The sequence below is a fragment of the Mytilus edulis genome, chromosome 6, assembly GCF_963676685.1.
Source record: "Mytilus edulis chromosome 6, xbMytEdul2.2, whole genome shotgun sequence".
NCBI lineage: Eukaryota > Metazoa > Mollusca > Bivalvia > Mytilida > Mytilidae > Mytilus > Mytilus edulis.
The window spans coordinates 11,567,397-11,584,132 of NC_092349.1; the positions used below are offsets into that span (position 1 = coordinate 11,567,397).

Here is a 16,736-nt window from a genome sequence, read left to right on the forward strand (position 1 = left end):
TTTCACTGAATCCAAATTACACTGAACAAAACTACATATCGTTATATCAACCCATATTGTGGACTATTATTTAGATGGTAGTCTCAGTCCATATTTATATTCCCGTATATGTAGCCCTTCTGGTCTCTTATCTGCGTGGATGGTAGTTCACCCTTTGTAAGTGTCAATCACTATGGGATTAAATTAGGTTTGGTAATCTTTGTACACTTAAAAGATATAATAAATACCTGCACAGCAACATTATAAACAAAGATACTTCCACTGTAACATATCGCTGTATATAATTATTTAAAAATACTCTAAAGAACAGATTGAGTATTTTGAGCTTGCCTTCGGTGACAGCCACCAATATTAGAGAGTGGGACAGTACGAATGCACAGCAAAAGATTGGGTATTTTGAGTTTGCTGTCAGATTTAGCCAACAATATTATAGAGGACAGAGTTAATTCATAAAAAAAAGATTGAATATTTTGTGGAAGCCTTTAGTTACAGTAGCAGATATTAGAGAGTATGACAGTATGATTTCATAACAAAAGAATGGGGTTTTCGTGATTGTCTTCAGTTATTATAGTCAAAGATATTAGGTAATAGGAAAGTATGATTACATAACAAAACATTGAGTATTTTAAGCTTGCCTTCAGTTACAGCCACATATATATGACAGTGGGACAGAATACATTCATATCAACTTATTGAATGTTAAATTTGAGGTCGCTTCAAAGTATACAGTTACCAATATTAGAGAATAGGACGGTATAATTTCATAACAAAAGATTGAGTATTATGTGGTTGCCTTCAGTTACAGCCACATATATATGAGAGTAGGACATAATACATTCATATCAACTTATTGAATGCTAAACTTGAGGTCGCTTCAAAGTATACAGTTACCAATATTAGAGAATAGGACAGTATGGTTTCATAACAAAATATTGAGTATTTTGAGCTTGCCTTCAGTTACAGCCACATATATATGAGAGTAGGACATAATACATTCATATCAACTTAATAAATGATAAACTTGAGGTCGCTTCAAAGTATACAGTTACCAATATTAGAGAATAGGACAGTATGATTTCATAACAAAAGATTGAGTATTATGTGGTTGTCTTCAGTTACAGCCACATATATATGAGAGTAGGACATAATACATTCATATCAACTTAATAAATGATAAACTTGAGGTCGCTTCAAAGTATACAGTTACCAATATTAGAGAATAGGACAGTATAATTTCATAACAAAAGATTGAGTATTATGTGGTTGCCTTCAGTTACAGCCACATGAATTAGAGAGTAGGACAGAATACATTCATATCAACTTAATAAATGATAAACTTGAGGTCGCTTCAAAGTATGTGTACAGTTATCAATATTAGAGAATAGGACAGTTTTATAACAAAAAATTGAGTATTATGTGGTTGTCTTCAGTTTCAGCTACATATATTAGAGAGTAGGACAGAATTAATTCTGAACAACCTATTGAATGCTAAATTTGAGGTTTACTTCAAGTACAGCTAACAATATTTGAGAATAGGACTATGATTACAAAAGGGTTTAGTACTTAATCTGAGTTGCCTTCAGTAACAGTCACCGAGTAGATAGTATGACTATTGTTTGCGATTTTGAACTTCCTGTTAGTTGCAGCCACCAATATTAGAAAGATCCTAGTATATACGATTTACAAGCGATTAAATACTATGAACTTCCTGTATGAGAGTATGACAGTATGAATTCATATCAAAAGATAAGAGTATTTTGAGATCGCTTCAGTTACAGCCATAACTATTTGAGAGAACAGTGAATTCATAGCAAAAGCTTGAATGTTGAACTTGAGGTTACTTTCAAGAACATCTTTTTTGTGGTTGCCCTCAGTAACAGTCACCAATATTAGATAAAGTATGTACGATTGCATAACAAAATGTAATAGCATTTTGAGTTTGCCTTCAGTTACAGTCACAAATATTAGAAAGAACATAATGATTACATAACCGCAGAATCATTATGTTGAGTTTGCATCCTGTTACAGCCACATATATTAGAGAGTAGGCCTATATGATTTCATAATAAATGGGGAATGTGTCCATAGGGACACAGACGATGCCCCTCCTAGAATATAACGCTATAAAGGGACATAACTCAAGAACTGTAAAAGTGATGCTTCCAAAAATTGAGCTTAGACTGAGTTTTGTATTAAAAAGCATTATATCAATATTTCATTATATTTAGTTAAGACAAACTCAAGTAAGAGAACTGAAACGAAAAATTATTTTTTTCATTTGTAAAGGGGCATAACCCTAGAACGATAATCAAAGTCCTTGTAAGCACTGAATTGTAAAGATTGCTTCAATTTATCAGTAGGAAGTAAAATTGGATATTGCATTGAATAAAGCATTGGTTGTAGTTGATTCAACTACCATTCTGGACAAAGGAAGATAACTCCAGTTTTCAAAGAAGACTCATTTTTAGAAATGAAGGGGAAATTGCTTTAATTTATCAGTGGGAGGAAAAATATAACATAGCATTGTAAAAAGCTTTTGATTGTAGTTGATTCCACTATAATCATGGACACAGGAAGATACCTCAAATTTAAAAAAATTACCCGATTGATATTTTAAGAAAAAAATGAAAATTTAGCATTTTTTCCATTTGTGAAGAGCATCACTCTAGAACAGTAAAAGTGACGGCACTAAAATTCAAAATTGATCTGTATATTGTGGTAATAAGCATTGTGTATAAGTTTCATAACATTTGGTTGAGGCAAACTTAAGTTAGAGAATGGAAACCAAAATTGGGACGTACTTACGTACGTACGAACAAGGTTAAAACTTAATGCCCCCTCGGTTATGGTGGGTCATAATAAAAGCTTGGATATTTTGGCTTGCCTAACATTACAGCCACAGCTATTAAGAGTAGTTACAACTGATTGATTGCTTAATTTGAGGTTACCTACATGTTCAGCTACCGATATTAGAGAGTTGGAATATAAGATTTCATAATAAAAGATTGATTATTTTGAGCTTATCTTCAGTAACTGTGACCGTCTTTGGATATAGCATTGTTTATTATTGTTTTGTTTTAAAAGTATCATAAACTGTTATCACAGACATATGTCTCGCCTTTTTGTTATGTTGATTATGCAAATGTTGAAATCAAAATAGCAATACTTTAACATCTTACATAAGTTATGAAAATATTCAAGTCAATGAACCATGACTCAGTTACATGGCTAAACAATAGCCATGTACATGAAATGTGCCAATGCTTATACAACTGCATGCCAAATACCATCATAACCATTGACTTATTATAAGTCGTTCCCAAATCTAAATACAAACATTTAACAAGTAAACTATAGAAAAGTTTCAAAATCAATAAGAGGGCGTGTGGCTATATTATCTCCATGGAAACGATACTTGCAAATGCCAATAAATTTGCATACCAAATATCATTGACTTAACATTAGCAGTTCATCCTAAACTGATCTAATCACAAACTAATATATTTAAACTAAGATAAGTTTCAGTCATTAGACTGTCACTGAGGGGCGAGGCCAAATATTCTCCATGGAAATGAGATGTGCCAATGCTTATACAACTGAATACCAATTAACATTGGCCTAGCACTAATTGTTGCCCTTGAATTGACCTAATCACAAACTAATACATAAGAACTCAGAATTTTTTTCAAAGTCAATGGACCATGACTAAGGGGCGGAGCCAAATGATCTCCATGGAAATAAGATATAGACTCTACCAATGCTTACACAACTACATACCAAATATCATTGACCAACCACTTGTGGTTCCCCATAAATCTGACCTAATCACGAACTAATACATGTAAAATAAGCAAAAGTTTCGAAGTCATTAGACCATGACTGAGGGGGTAGGGCCATATAATCTCCATGGAAATGAGATGTGCCAATGATTATACAACTGCATACCAAATATGATTGACCTACCACTTGTGGTTCACCATAAACTAGACCTAATCACAAACTAATACATTCGCCTACGCCGGAAACAGCATACCTATGTCTCGCTATTTGACTCCGTGAAGGTGAGACAAAATAATCTTTTAAATTAGATTTGAAATAAACATCTTGTATAATCATGCTAATAACTGAGGTATGAGGAATTTGTTGCACTGACAAGATCTGCAACCTTCAGGGTATTTCTTGTATAATTGATATACTTTTTCCATGTAATTTCATCTCGTTTTTTCATACATATTGTCTGTCAACTCTGAAGTTGTGAGAGTGAAGCACACAGATGGTAGGTGCCCTAGACTCCAATCCTAATCAGCTAGGATTGTCAGTTTTTCTACTGAAGCTCATGGTTCTCTCTTGGAACTCTGACTACCTCAACCAATGATAATCTGTTAACACAGAGATATGTCTGGTCTATTTGATATTTTGATAATGCAAATGTTGAAATTAAAATAGCATTACTTTAATACAAGTATGTAAGTTTTGCAAATATTTTAAGCCAATGAACCATGATTGAAAGTACAGGGCCAAACAATCTCCACGCAAATGATATGTGCCAATACTAATACTATGTCTCATTCAAAATCATACCACATCTTCTTTTTTTTAATATATAATACAGCTGTATACCAAATACCACTGAAATCTCATAGGTTAATCCCTTTAAACCAATCTAAACACAAACATTAACTTGTAAACTATGTAAAAAGTCAATGAACCATAATTAGGGTGTGGGGTTATAAAATCTATTTGGAAATATCAGACCTACCACTAGTGGTTCCCTTATAAACTGAACTAATTACAAACTTATACAAGCAATCTTAGCAAAATTTCAAAGTCAATATACCATGACTGAGGGAACCATGCCAAATAATCTCCATGGTAATAAGATGTGACAATGTTAATACAACTGCATACCAGATATCATTGACCTACCACTAGTGGTTCATCATAAACTAGAAATAATCACAACACTAATACATTGTTGACGCTGTCGACATTGGAAACAGCATACCTATGTCTCGCTATTTTACTCTGTCAAGGCGAAACAAAAACTGACAATCAGGGAATGGCATAATAGTGCTGAAGTGGAGTTAAACACTTATCAATCTAATAATAGTCAAACCTTTCCTTTCTGTGTATACAGATGCTATAATAAAAACAGAACCTGAAATAATATTAAGCATAATAATAAACAAAACAATTGACAATGTTATGAATTAGTTTTAATTAAGGAATGATATTGACATTTCTTTCTGAACAATAATAATAATAATAAATACAAAATTATATCACAGATATCTATATAAACATCTAAAGAAACAACATGTCTGATAAACAAGGACACACGAATGTCAACAATCTGATGTGGACAGAAATAAACACAGAAGGTAAAGAACACACATTTATATCACCGATTATAAAAACACAACATTTTTAGCAACCAACCTCTATATAATATTTAACATTTTGTAGTCATTTATTTTGTACAAATCATCATATTCAATTACTTCGCCATATATCTATATTATAATATTATGTTTACCGAGGGCAAAGTCTGAGGTCAATATAGGTTTTTCTGGGTTTTATCAACTATATTATAATCTTGTAACCACATCATTAAAAGTTATAAATAGTTTTGTTATTTCATGTTTTAATAAAACTTTAATGTTTTACAATTGAGATAGGCTTCAAAAATTATCATTCTTTTCTCAGTAATTTAAAACAGTTTGACAATTATATCATCTTTGTGAAGTTAATTTAGAAACAAAAGTAGTTACAAAACTCACGTGTGGTAGAATATGATATCTAACATAGTCATAAACAGTACAAATACTTTATATTCAAAGCATCATTATTGAAGATTTCTTGGTAAATATTGAAATCAATTTTGCATGATAATAACCAATTAATTTGGTTGGCAATAAACAATATCTAAATCTATCGGTGGACAATTATTTTCAAACATTTAATACTTTGTCATCTTTTAACAAATTTACTCTCTAAAATTAAACCTTGGAAAATACAGGTCTACTCAAAATTTTTGAAATAAAATAAATCATTTTTAAATCTTTCTACAAATTTTTGGATTTTAACACATCAAAACTAAATAAAATCAACAGATAAATTTCAACAAATCTCCTGAAAACTTTTATTATAAACCTTTAATGTGTATTTAAGGTTATTTTGTTGGTGCGAACATACTTAAAGTATTCTGAAACAATAAATGAGTTATCTCAATGTTCTGCCAGCCCATGAAACAAAAGTGCTGAATCATTATCATGTGCGATACCAACTTTTGCCTGGATTTTGTTAGTAAAGGTGAAAACAAATAAATAAACCTCAAGGATGACACCACTTCTATTTTTTTTACAATGAAAAAAAAATTATTAAAAATTTAATGATAGCACTCTGATTAAACACTTAATTCACACGGTAATGGTATAAAAGTTTAAAACTTATATTCAACCACATAGGTTTTTTAAAAAGTTTAAATGGGGAAGTAAACTATGATTTTTAAGTGCAAAGTGAAGCAATCTCATGTTTTTATCCAAATAACTTAGCACATATATTTAAGATTTGTGAATGTTACCAATGCAATGCTTTAGCACAACTTTCTGATTTGTCCTTACTTTCAATTTATCAAATTCATTAAACCTGGCTTGTACAGCAGAATTCACTCATTTTCCCTTAGGACTATTCCATTAATAAGTGGAGGGGTTGAATGGAAGTTTAACTTTAGACATTAGTCATGGGTTATCAATGGTTTTATGTCCATTTTATATATGTAAAATAGATTGAATTAAGTCTGTTGATGCCTATTGTTTCTAAGAGATCATGAACATTCAACACATGACCAGCAGTAATGAATATTAATAAGAAATAATTAATAAAGCAGGCGAGCTTTTATATACCATCACCTTTCTGAAACCTGAGAAATATTTATAACTTTCTGTAATACTAATATGTTTTGGATTATTTAAAAAAAAAAAAGCTTACTTAAAACATACCTGCCAACCTCCGAAACCTACAAAGAGGGAGATCTCATGCTCAGCTATGACAGCTGAGTGGGAGTTTTTGTTGCAAACGACATTTTCAAGTGAAATATGTAACCTGTTTATTTATTTATCTACAAAATACATATAAGAGTTAACAGATATACTTTATTTCTTTAATATGGTTATAGCCGGTAACATGTTTAAGAGGTGTGTTGATAGTTTCTTTCCTTATTCATCATATTAGACAATGCCATTCCACAATGTCAGCTATTTCAAGGTAATATCACTGTTTCAAGCGTTCATCAATAATGGTGCATAATCTGTTTGGATTTTATTAATTTGAATTCAATACATGTCTTACATTGAATAGAAGTATAATTCTTTTAAGTGATTTTTAAAATATAATTATTTTTTTGTCCTTATGCATACAAAATCATCTAATTGCCATCTTTTTATGATTCTTTTTTCAATTTGTATTTAATTTATATTGTTTGATCAATTCACATTATTTTAAGAAGGAAAATTTAAAATCGGATTAAACAGGGGAAGCTAAAGGGAAAAATACCTGTAAAGGAGATTTATAATGATTTTAAAATCAGTATGAATGTTTGGGTTCTGTTTAGAGCCTGTAAACAACTTTCCAGCTTAAAACTATGAATTCATTTTATACCAAATTTTGTTTCATTATCAGTAAAGCACAGATTTAATATTCAATGAGTAATAACCAAGTACATAATTTTTTAAGTACAATTTCTTTGACTCCAAATACATTAAATTTGGTATCCAGAAAATGAGCCAATATCCACAGTAATTGCTTAGCTTGTTTAATATTGGGTGTTAAATTTTTAGTGATAATAATTTTTCATGTTCAAAGATGAAATAATATATCCTAGTAAGTTATATTAAAAATAATTCATGATTAAAAGCAGTCACATTGTTTAACAGCTTATGAAAAAGATTGATATTTATATAAGTACAATATCCCTTCAATCCAAAACAAAGAGCATTTCAGATAAGTACAAAATTCAACTTGAACCAATACACAATAAGAGCTCTGTTTAAAAATCTTTATAATATACTCAATAATCACTGGTTATAATGTTTCTAATCTACAACAGAATTATATAGTAACAAAATAAAGGGACATTTCAAAAGTTTACTTAGCTTAACCAGGGGTCGTCTCAAAATGTAAAAAGGGCATCCCACTCTTCATTTGAAATGGGAAGATAATGAAATAAATTTAAATGTTAATTTCGTCACATAATGTAATTTCCTGCAAATATTAAATGATTTGTTCAATGTGTACTTTTGCTATCTGTAGACCTTAAATAAGAATAAGGAATGAATGGACATTTGGTAAATGAGGACGACGTAGGGATTAATTTCAACTTCTAACATTGCCTTGGTGACACCCCCACTCCCTTTTTTCTAGATCAGCGACTGTAAAACCATAAACTTTATGTTCTAAGGCTTAATATAGTAAATACAAATATGTTTAAAAAAAAGCTACTGTTCAGATGAGTTTTCGCTTTTCGCTTTTTGTTTTTGTTTATCATTAATCACAATTAATTTTGAAAAGTACTAAATCGAGATAAAATCATTTGTTACTCTTGATTTTATGCTGCACTTAATCTTTCAGTTTCTCTTAATAGTAATTGTATCCCTCCCAATTAAAACTTAATTAGCAATAAATCGAAAACATTCATTCCCAGGCTGTAAGGCTGTAAGAACTTTATGATCTGAGGTAGAATATATTATGGACATAAATTAAACAAAACTGATACACTAACATATACTTTAACTATTCTAAAAATAACAAAATTCTCACAATCTGTATACATATCATGCAGATGAGCGTGCCTTAATAGAGGGGGGATGGTTGCTCCATTTTTCTGTATTCTTTGTTTATTTGCCCAATATTCTCTATCCTTCATATTTTAACACCACAAGTTTGATCTTTTCTGAAGGGGTTTGGAAGGCTCCTGATTCCCAAACCCTGGGCTTAAAACATGAAATCCGGAGGTCCCAAATTCAAAGAAATTTAAATCCAGACATCCCAAAATTCAAAAAAAGAATTCCCAGATCCTGAAAGGATCAATCCCAAAATCCTGAGCTTAAAAACACCCGATTCCCAGAGTCCTGCTAAAGGTCGTTCCCCCCCCCCTCCCTATTTTCTGTATGTTTTATTTTGAAAAGAGCAGAATTTTTCTTTGTTTTGTTCACCCAATTCAGACATAAGCAGTAGTTTTATGGTTTTATACATTAAAATGCAAATAGCATTATGGAATGAAGTCAATTTTAGCAGTTATATAGAAATGAGCTCACACTTTTTTCAGCTTTAAGTAAACATTGATAGCACTAACATTAGAATTAACCTGAATCCAAATTAAAAAGCATGGATGCATTACAGGAAATATTTTTCTATCATATCTACACAAAATATGGCAAATAAGCCATATTCTCATTTGATAAACGTAGATGTGAGTGATATGTTTTATGATCTATGGATAAAAGGTAATGTGGGATATTTGGCACACTTAAGTTCAAGGTGCTGCTTACTAAAAAGTAAATTCATAATTTTTGGATTTTTCCAGGCTTATCTCCCTTAGTATTATATAACTTTAGGCCACACCAAATTAATTAATAGTTCTTTGAGATTTTACCCAAAAAAAATGGGGCGAGCGAGCGAAATTTAAATTTATATTTTTAAATTCTTCGCCTCAAATTTTGAAGAAATATAGAGCGAGCGATATTTTTTTTCTCTCAATTTTTATATCTTTTACCTAAAAGAAGCAACTGAATTTTCAACTCACTTAATTGAAAGGGGACATAATTTGATATAATTAAATTATCTCCCTTTTTATATGTATTTCAACTTTCTGCATTCTTTTTCATTTTGTTTTGTTGTTTGTATAATTAACACTGCACAAATATACACTTTTGAACATATTTTTTTATGCATGAACTTTATATGGCTATCTGCTTTTAATATGCACTGCTTTCATCTGTAGTATATGCACCTTCTGGTCCTTAGACACTCTCTGTAGTATGCTAGCTAGCTTCTTGTAACATAACTGCATGGTGTGTGTTTTGTGTTTATGCATATGGATCACTAACCAGTCAATCCAAGCACAGTGGAAACTTTACTTTTTGCTTTCTTTAAAAAAACCATATTTATTCAAAGCAAATATATAGAATGTCCAGTGAGCTGAGCTGAAGGGAATTAGAAAAAGACAAGAAGTATAAAAAGTATGAGATTTGGAATGATTGCCAATGAGACAGCCATCCACCAAATGCCAAGCAACAAACAATTAAATTTCTACATGTCACCTTTTTAATCAGAATAAATGGAACTTTTTGTATGGTTTTAATATTAATAATCTCACTTTGTGCATCGCTACATCGTTCAATGGCTTCTTGATATAGTTCCCTGAATGTCCGACATTTTGTTTGTGTTGCCGTATTTTTTAATATGTATGCCTTGTTGTTATTTTTGTCTGAATGTTTCACCACAGAAACAATCAGCACGTTTTCCATCTTTGCAACTTTTTTGATCAGAATCAAAAATATGCTTGACAAATGACAAACACTGCATATTTTCAAACGCTTAATTGATAAAGATTTTTTTATAATACCGGAATCGAGTTCGTCGAAAATGCGGATTTATTTTCGACGTGCGGGAATTTTATTTTTATTTTTATTTTTTGGTTTTGGCAGGTGAGGTGCGGGAAATTTATTTTTATTTTTTTATTTTAATTTCGGCAATTTAGGTGCGGGTTTTCCAAAGAACTACTAATTAAAATTGCAGTTTAATGATTTTTCATCATTGAATATACCAGGTACTGTGATATGTGTTGGAGATCTGAAATGCTAACTTAAAAAGAAATTTCTAATCATAGTCTAGATGATGCCATGAAAAAAATCATCAAAAATAGTAGTGACCACTTCAAAATATTTATCAATTATCAACATTCAAAACATTTTCATTGCTTCTATGTCAGTAACAAAATCTATTTATATCTTCCAAAGTATAAATACATAAAAAGGGGTCAGAGGGCAGTTAAATCTAATTTGATGGGTAATGCATATTTTGAGTACTGTAAATTCAGAAATTATTGCTAGGTTTATATTACTGCGAATAATGCGATTGTGAAAGTATCGCAATAAAAAAAAACTTGCATTTTGTTATCTGTATAGAAATTTTCCTGAAAGCGCATAATTAATCTCGTACTTTTGTTAATTCTTCAAAAATTGCAATAGCAAATACAAGCAATAATTTCTAAATCTAAATAGCCTAAAGAATAAAAGAATTATAAAATGCAATTTGTGAATGGTGGGATAAAGTATGAGATGCCCTTTGACCTCCTTTTGACCACATTTCTAGAACAACAGTAATTAATACATTAATAATTAGACTAGATTGTCTTTCTTTTCAACTGATAACAAGTGTCTATTATTATTTACTACTAAGTCATGGTAATAAACTGTATCATGCTCTAACAATAACATTTTCTTATAAAGACAAAAACAACCTTAAAACATCATTCAGTGTCAATAACATACAATGTAGTACAAAAGAAACTCTGTTAGTCTCAGTTTATCTGAAGGTCTCAAGAGTTTTACAATACATATGGTTCAGAAAATAGTCAAAACTAATTGGATTAGAAAATAATTAGTACAAATTGGATAAGAAAATAATTAGTACAAATTGGGATTTAAAAGTACTAACATACTAACAAAATATTTTTTATAGGTACTGTGAATTTATTTTTCAATGCACTAATTTTTTGTTGAATGTGAAACAACGCTTGTCTTTTTGTCGATCTTTTATTTTTTGTTTTAAAAAATCTTCATTTTAAACTATAGGTGTTATGTATTTTGTTCAACACTTAAATTTGTGGATAAAATTTACTAAGGAAATCAAAGAAATAGCACCGACACAAATAAAAGAGTCTACAGCATTCTTATATTGTTTAAAAATTGACCCCGGCAAAGAGCGGATTATCACTAATCTAAACTTACTTTGACTGCGATTTGCAAAATGTTCAAAGTCCTTCAGGGTTTGAAAACTGGTTAGAAAAAGACAGGGGTTCAATTACATGCTGTTTCAAGTTTCAAAATTGAGGGTTAAATTTCATACAACATATTACTCTTTTATGATTTCAAAAAATGTAGCAGAGATAAGAATTTATCCAAATTCCTAATTTTATAGTGAAATAGACAACAGAGAAATTATAGCTCTGTAACAAGTTTATTTATTGTTTTATGCCAATGACTACTAATAACTTAAGGCACTATCATACTTAAAAGAATTCAGCTCTATGGAATTTCTCAAGCTTCAGTTTAGATCAGCAGTTTATCTTTCAAAGCCTTAATGTCAGCTGCATAATTTTTACCGGGAAACATTCAAGGCATTTTATTTCCGAAGCAGGTTATACTTAAAAATTTAGCTGTGCAAAATTAAACAAGTCTATATATTAGCACACAAAATATAAGAGAAAAGTATGAAATGAAAACCATGTGCACAGAGATTTTTTAACATGAAGCAAAAAATGAAGATGTATATTTATTATGTTAAAGTTATACAGTGTTTAAAGTAGGTAGACCTAGGTGAAAGGAAATAACTCTTAAAATCATCAGTACGTTTGTGTCAACCATTTTCGTAAATATATTCTAAGCTTTAGGTTACATAGATTATTTCCAATCTGTTTCAGGTAAATGCTTAAAATACATTGATGAAATTAGACTTTTACAAACGCATAACTGATGTAAAGGGTATTTCCCTGAACCAAGGTCTATCCCCTTTAATGTTCTTGGTGTTCAACTTTACAACAAAGCTAGAATTTGTAAAATTTCAAACTCAGAAACTTAAAGAAATAAATTGAACCCCCAATGGTTGAGCAGAAGTTAAAAAAAAGTTTTAAAAAGTTGTTTGGAATGAACTTAAAGGTTTCCAATTTGTTCCATTATTGTATAACACAAGCTTTCTTAAAATCTGATTCGAATTCATCTTCAATCTCTGACAAGTCTGGTTCTTTTCCTTCCAAATCTGGCATAAATTTACTGAAGTCTACGTTTTGTTGTTCGTAAAATAATATATAAGCAGAATTGGTGTCCACTTGGTCATTAGATATCTCCTGTAAAAAAAGAAATTGAGGAATTAATAAGTATATGATACTGTGGATTCATTTATTTTTTTCGTAGGTACCAATTTTTGTAGATTGTGGAAAAATTTGCCTTTAAGTGGATATTTAATTTCATTATATTTGCTAAGTCTACATACATTCTTTTTGAAAAATTCTTATTCATTGAACTTTTGAAATAGTTGTTCCCCTTTACCCATGAAATCCACAAAAATTAGTACCCAACGAATATCAATGACATTCTACGCCATTTAGTATCTGAGTTGTCTCATGGGCAATAATACCACATCTATCTTACTTTTAACAGAGACAAAAGGATGAACAAATAAGATGATATCAATTCAACATACACTTCTAGAAATGAGTATAATAATGCAAGTCTATGCAACTTCTAAGTGCATACCCGCGAACTGTCACTATATGCGGGGGATTTCCCCAATGAAGGCTCCCAAGTGGAAAGGAGTATGTTCGATAAGGTCCTAAAATGGCCCCCTTTTTTAGCGTAAATTTCAAATTCGGATTTATTTACCAATATCACGATAAATTATAGCTAATATATTGACTAGATAGGATGTAAGCCATTTTATTGAAGATTTCACGTTTCTGCGTTTCATTATGACGTCACAAGTTGTACTCATATTGATTTTACACGAAAAAATCAATGAAAATGGGTAAATTTCCATAGATTATTGGACAGGAAACATAGAGCGCATACGTCGACAACAAAGATCTTTTAAAATAATGTTTGTGAAGACATTTCACATGTCTTATTTGAATATTAAGCTTGTCGACGCCTGCGCTCTATGTTTCCTGGTCCTTTATTTGGTTGAAATCCAGCTGATTTTGTCAAATTTCACAAAAATCCCTTATCTTGACCTTTTTGTGATGTAAAAATCAACGTGTTAGAATTAAACTTTGACAAAAACAGTTCTGTTTAACTTTCTCACATGTCTTTAAAGCAACTTAAAGCATTTATTGTCTTGTAATTATGAACTTTATAATTTGGGCCAAATATGACCCTTACCGAACTTACTCCTTTGTAAGAGCAATTTTGTCCACTATTTTAAAGAAAACAATTAATTAAACAATGGCTATGAGCTTGTTAAAGCATGAAGAAACCAAAAAAACACATTAGAATATATTTGAAGGCCCCTTAAAGGTTTTGTAGGACTATAAGAACCATCTTTCACCATACATGTGATTCTTCCGGCGGGAGTCAAAATCTCCCGCTTTTCAGACCCTCTTCCGTCCCTCCCGTTAAAATTTGAAATCTTCCGCTTTTGAAAATGTCAACCTCGTAAAATTTTCAATACACATTTTTTGTTTACAAAATCGATAGGGACAGAGAAAAAGTCCGAGAAACTCGAAATTGATATGGGAAAAGTCCGAGAAAAACGGAAATTTCCTGTTGTGTCAAAACATAACATGAGGGTATAAAATAGGTAAAATCAGCCTAAGGTGTTTAGGATTAAACTGTTTATACAGCAATAAATTAAAGATAATAGGCAATTACCTGGTGACAACTAGCTAGTTTAAGACACAAGCCTGGTTGATTAAAAGTGAAATACTGACAAAGGATTAAATTGACTAATTGTACAAGTTGTATAAACAACGATGCAATTCACTATGTGATGCTGTTGAAAACATGGAACATTTACTGAACCTCAAAGACAAATGAAATCAACTCAAATATGATATTTATGGCTAGTTCTCTATCCAAGCCAATGGAATACCTATATAAGTATAGTTGTCTTGGAAATTTTAGAATTTGACAAAATACAAACTGTTTTTTATCACCAAATCCCAGCAGCAAATAAAAGAAGACCAAGTATCTAGCCCAATTCAACTCTGTCTTGAGATTTGATTTCAAATGGTGCAGATCCAGTACCAAGGGTCAAGACCATGCTTACTACACTTCATGCAAAGCTGACTATGATGGCCCCAATGACTTGACCACACTTATGGAGACAGCTACCAACCACCAAGCCTACATATCTATCAATTTAACACCTTCTGTTACAAGCCAGTAGTGGTACCAAAGTTGACAATTTAGCTTTATCAGAGATACTTTTTGCCAACTATGTATGATGGCTGATCACTTTATTTTGAATTATTATACATAATGAATAAATTTTTGAAAACCCCTTATCTTCTATTTTTATCAAGTATCAGGTGTTGAAAGGTATGGAATTATTGTTCCTTTAACCAAAAAAAAAAAGGAAGATATGCAGTTTAAACACACAAAAAAATCATTGTGTACGTCGATAAACGTTCGATAATAAATCTCCAGTTTTGAGACCTAAACTCCAGCTGAAAATTTCCAAATCTCCAGTTGTGGCTTGACAACTCTGTCACATGTATGTCTTTCACGTAAAACCCCCATGGGCATTTTGAAAAGTTGGCCGGTATGTAAGTGTATTATCAAGAATGCTTTTGATTGATATTCACCTTCCTGTTTCCACTTAAATAACCGCAGAATATAATATATTTCCAATATAATTCTCACCTTACAACTACTGTCATTGTACAAATACCATTTGTGGTTTGGATTTTTAGCATAGCAAACATAATGTCCTCCACCAAGAATTCCTGTGTGACACTGTAATATAAAAGAAAAACATAGTCATTATTATTTTTCAAATCGCTGTAAACATGTCAGTTAAATTTTCATCCCATCATTGTGAACCTTGAAATAATGCCTGGGAGGAACAAATTGACAATTTCAATCATATTGACTTTTATTAGGTGTGGTTGTAAATCGTTTACTGTGGATTTGGTTATTTCCATGGATTAAGATAAAACTTGCATGTTCAAGGATATATAATTTCGTGGTTTGCTGAAGTCTAAATACAAGACTTTAGAAAATTTAGTATTTGATGAACATTTAATTTCATGGTTCACCTGTAACCACGAAATCAATGAAAATTGGTATCCAACGAATAATAATAAATCCACAGTAAACAGAATTATCTGAAGATGTCAGTCATTATTTACATTTGCAGATCTTTTTCATCCTTTCTGTTGTTTACTGAAATTTCTCCCTGTCTCCTACAGTTATAATAAAAATTGCAAAAAATAGAAAAATGATTTTTGACAGGAAATCTTTATTCAAGGGCAAGAGCTTCTATAAGAGTTGACTGGTTAAGTAGGCTATTTTGACATATATTTGTGGGTCTTACGTTTCTGATAAATTTTGCAAGTATTGTATGTCATCATTATACAAATATCAAAATGGGGTGGTATTCATTATAATTGTATATCTAAGTTATATAGTTCAATTATATTACTTACTGACATAGAGTTGAGGTGGTACCGGACATCTGTGTAATCTAATTCATCTATATTACGGTTGTTGTTACAACTTTTGCAGTCATCTGTGCTAATTTGTTTCTCTTAAAAAAACATAAAGACTTATCATCAACAAATCATTCAAACAACTTTTTAACTATTCATCAAATCATGAACTTTAATCATACTCTGAAGAAAAAAACACAATATGAAAATACAATGATCTGAGGGCAAATAAGTGCAAATTGATTAATTTTCACAATGTCTATCAGTATCAGCTACTATATAATACATGTACATACTTCCATTCATTATT

At 30.9% G+C, this 16,736-nt stretch overlaps 1 protein-coding gene across 1 annotated transcript in view; it reads right to left on the minus strand.

Annotated features, from left to right (window-relative positions):
- Positions 1–10,929: 10,929 nt before the first annotated feature.
- Positions 10,930–16,736, minus strand: part of LOC139527132 (ubiquitin carboxyl-terminal hydrolase 32-like) — a 55,792-nt gene continuing 49,985 nt past the window's right edge. Inside the window, exons 32-34 of the mRNA XM_071322405.1 lie at positions 16,424–16,524; positions 15,639–15,731; positions 10,930–13,126 (exon numbers count right to left, since the gene is read on the minus strand). Coding sequence (XP_071178506.1) covers positions 12,956–13,126; positions 15,639–15,731; positions 16,424–16,524 — 365 coding nt within the window. The 3' untranslated portion in view covers positions 10,930–12,955. The remainder of the gene's footprint in view (positions 13,127–15,638; positions 15,732–16,423; positions 16,525–16,736) is intronic.